The sequence below is a fragment of the Capsicum annuum genome, unplaced genomic scaffold (assembly GCF_002878395.1).
Source record: "Capsicum annuum cultivar UCD-10X-F1 unplaced genomic scaffold, UCD10Xv1.1 ctg52902, whole genome shotgun sequence".
NCBI classification, from domain to species: Eukaryota; Viridiplantae; Streptophyta; class Magnoliopsida; order Solanales; family Solanaceae; genus Capsicum; species Capsicum annuum.
Window position 1 is genome coordinate 1,345 of NW_025860970.1, and position 1,373 is coordinate 2,717.

Below are 1,373 nucleotides of genomic sequence, written 5' to 3' on the forward strand. Positions count from 1 at the left end.
TACCAAGAAAACTTTAAAAACAAAAACTCAAAGAAAAGTTACTTATTTATCAAGATTTTCTTTACAAAAAGAAAAAATGTATTTACATATGTTAAAAGTACTACCTAGTTTGCATGAAGACTAAGATTTTCTTAAAAAGTGTGTACTTCTAGAACGTCACATTTAGATATATATTAAACGTATATTTATGTATTATTCGAATTTTTATGTTAAAAAAAAAGATAAGACATAATACATAAACAATCGTTTAACTTAATCTCAACTTACATCTCCAATTTTAAGTCACTTTATTATATAAATTTAGCTAATCTTTATTGATTTTTCAATTTGCTTGTTAATCAAGTATCCTTTCTCAATTTTCACTTTACTTGAGCTCTAATCTTCTCCATTCCAATACCCCACCCCCCTAACCCACCTCACCCCACCCCACACACCCCACTCCTTCCATTTTTTTCTTGATTTTGATTTGGGTGTCCATAAAAAAGATAAATCTGCATTCTTGGCTTTGTGGGTGTTGCTATTTAGCTATCAATTCCAACATCTCTATTACCCCCACTCCCACTCCTCACCCCACCACCCCTACCACCCACCCCACCCCACCCACCCTTATTTTTTCAAGATTTTGATTTGGGTATCCATAAAAAAGTGAACTTTACATTCTTAGCTTTGTGGGTGTTACTATTTTCCTCTCAATTCCAACATCACTAGACCCCCCCCCCCCTCCCCCCCCCCCCCCCCCCCACCCACCACCCCTTATGTTTTTTTTCAAGATTTTGATTTGAGTATCCATAAAAAAGTGAACTTTACATTCTTGGCTTGGTGGGTATTGCTAGTTTTTTTTTTAAAAATTTTTTTAAATTTATTTTGGTGGTGAAAATGGAGCAAGAAGGATCAATGGTGGCAACACCAACCCCAGCACCAACATCCTTGGCACCAGGGTTCAGGTTTCATCCAACAGATGAGGAATTGGTTATGTACTATTTAAGGAGAAAGGTGTGTGGAAAGCCATTCAGGTTTCAAGCTGTTGCTGAAATTGATGTGTACAAATTTGAACCTGGTGAACTTGCAGGTATCATTCAATCTCCTTTTTTAAATTTTGTTCAATTTTTATGGTTAGTTTTGTTGTTATGCTTTTGAATTTTGTGTTCTTTTGGTTTGGTTTGGGGAAAAAATTGGAGATAGGAGGTTTTAGATGTTAGAGATAGTTTGTTTGAATGTATAAGGTTGATTTTATGATAAAGCTTGAATTTTTATCATGTTTGTTCGGTTTTGACTTGGCACGGAGTTAGGAGGTTTGAGATGCTAGAGATAATTAGTTGTGAATAGATAAGGTTGATGTTATGATAAAGATTGAATTTTGTGTTTGTTTGTTT

The 1,373-nt window shown here is 34.7% G+C and overlaps 1 protein-coding gene across 1 annotated transcript; it reads left to right on the forward strand.

The window, feature by feature from the left end:
• Positions 1-327: 327 nt before the first annotated feature.
• LOC124892992 (NAC domain containing protein 50-like) lies at positions 328-1,069 on the forward strand (the record flags this gene model as incomplete). The annotated part of the gene is given in 1 exon segment (XM_047404158.1): positions 328-1,069. A coding segment is annotated over 1 exon segment (193 nt), but the record flags the coding sequence as incomplete, so codon positions are not given.
• Positions 1,070-1,373: the final 304 nt, after the last annotated feature.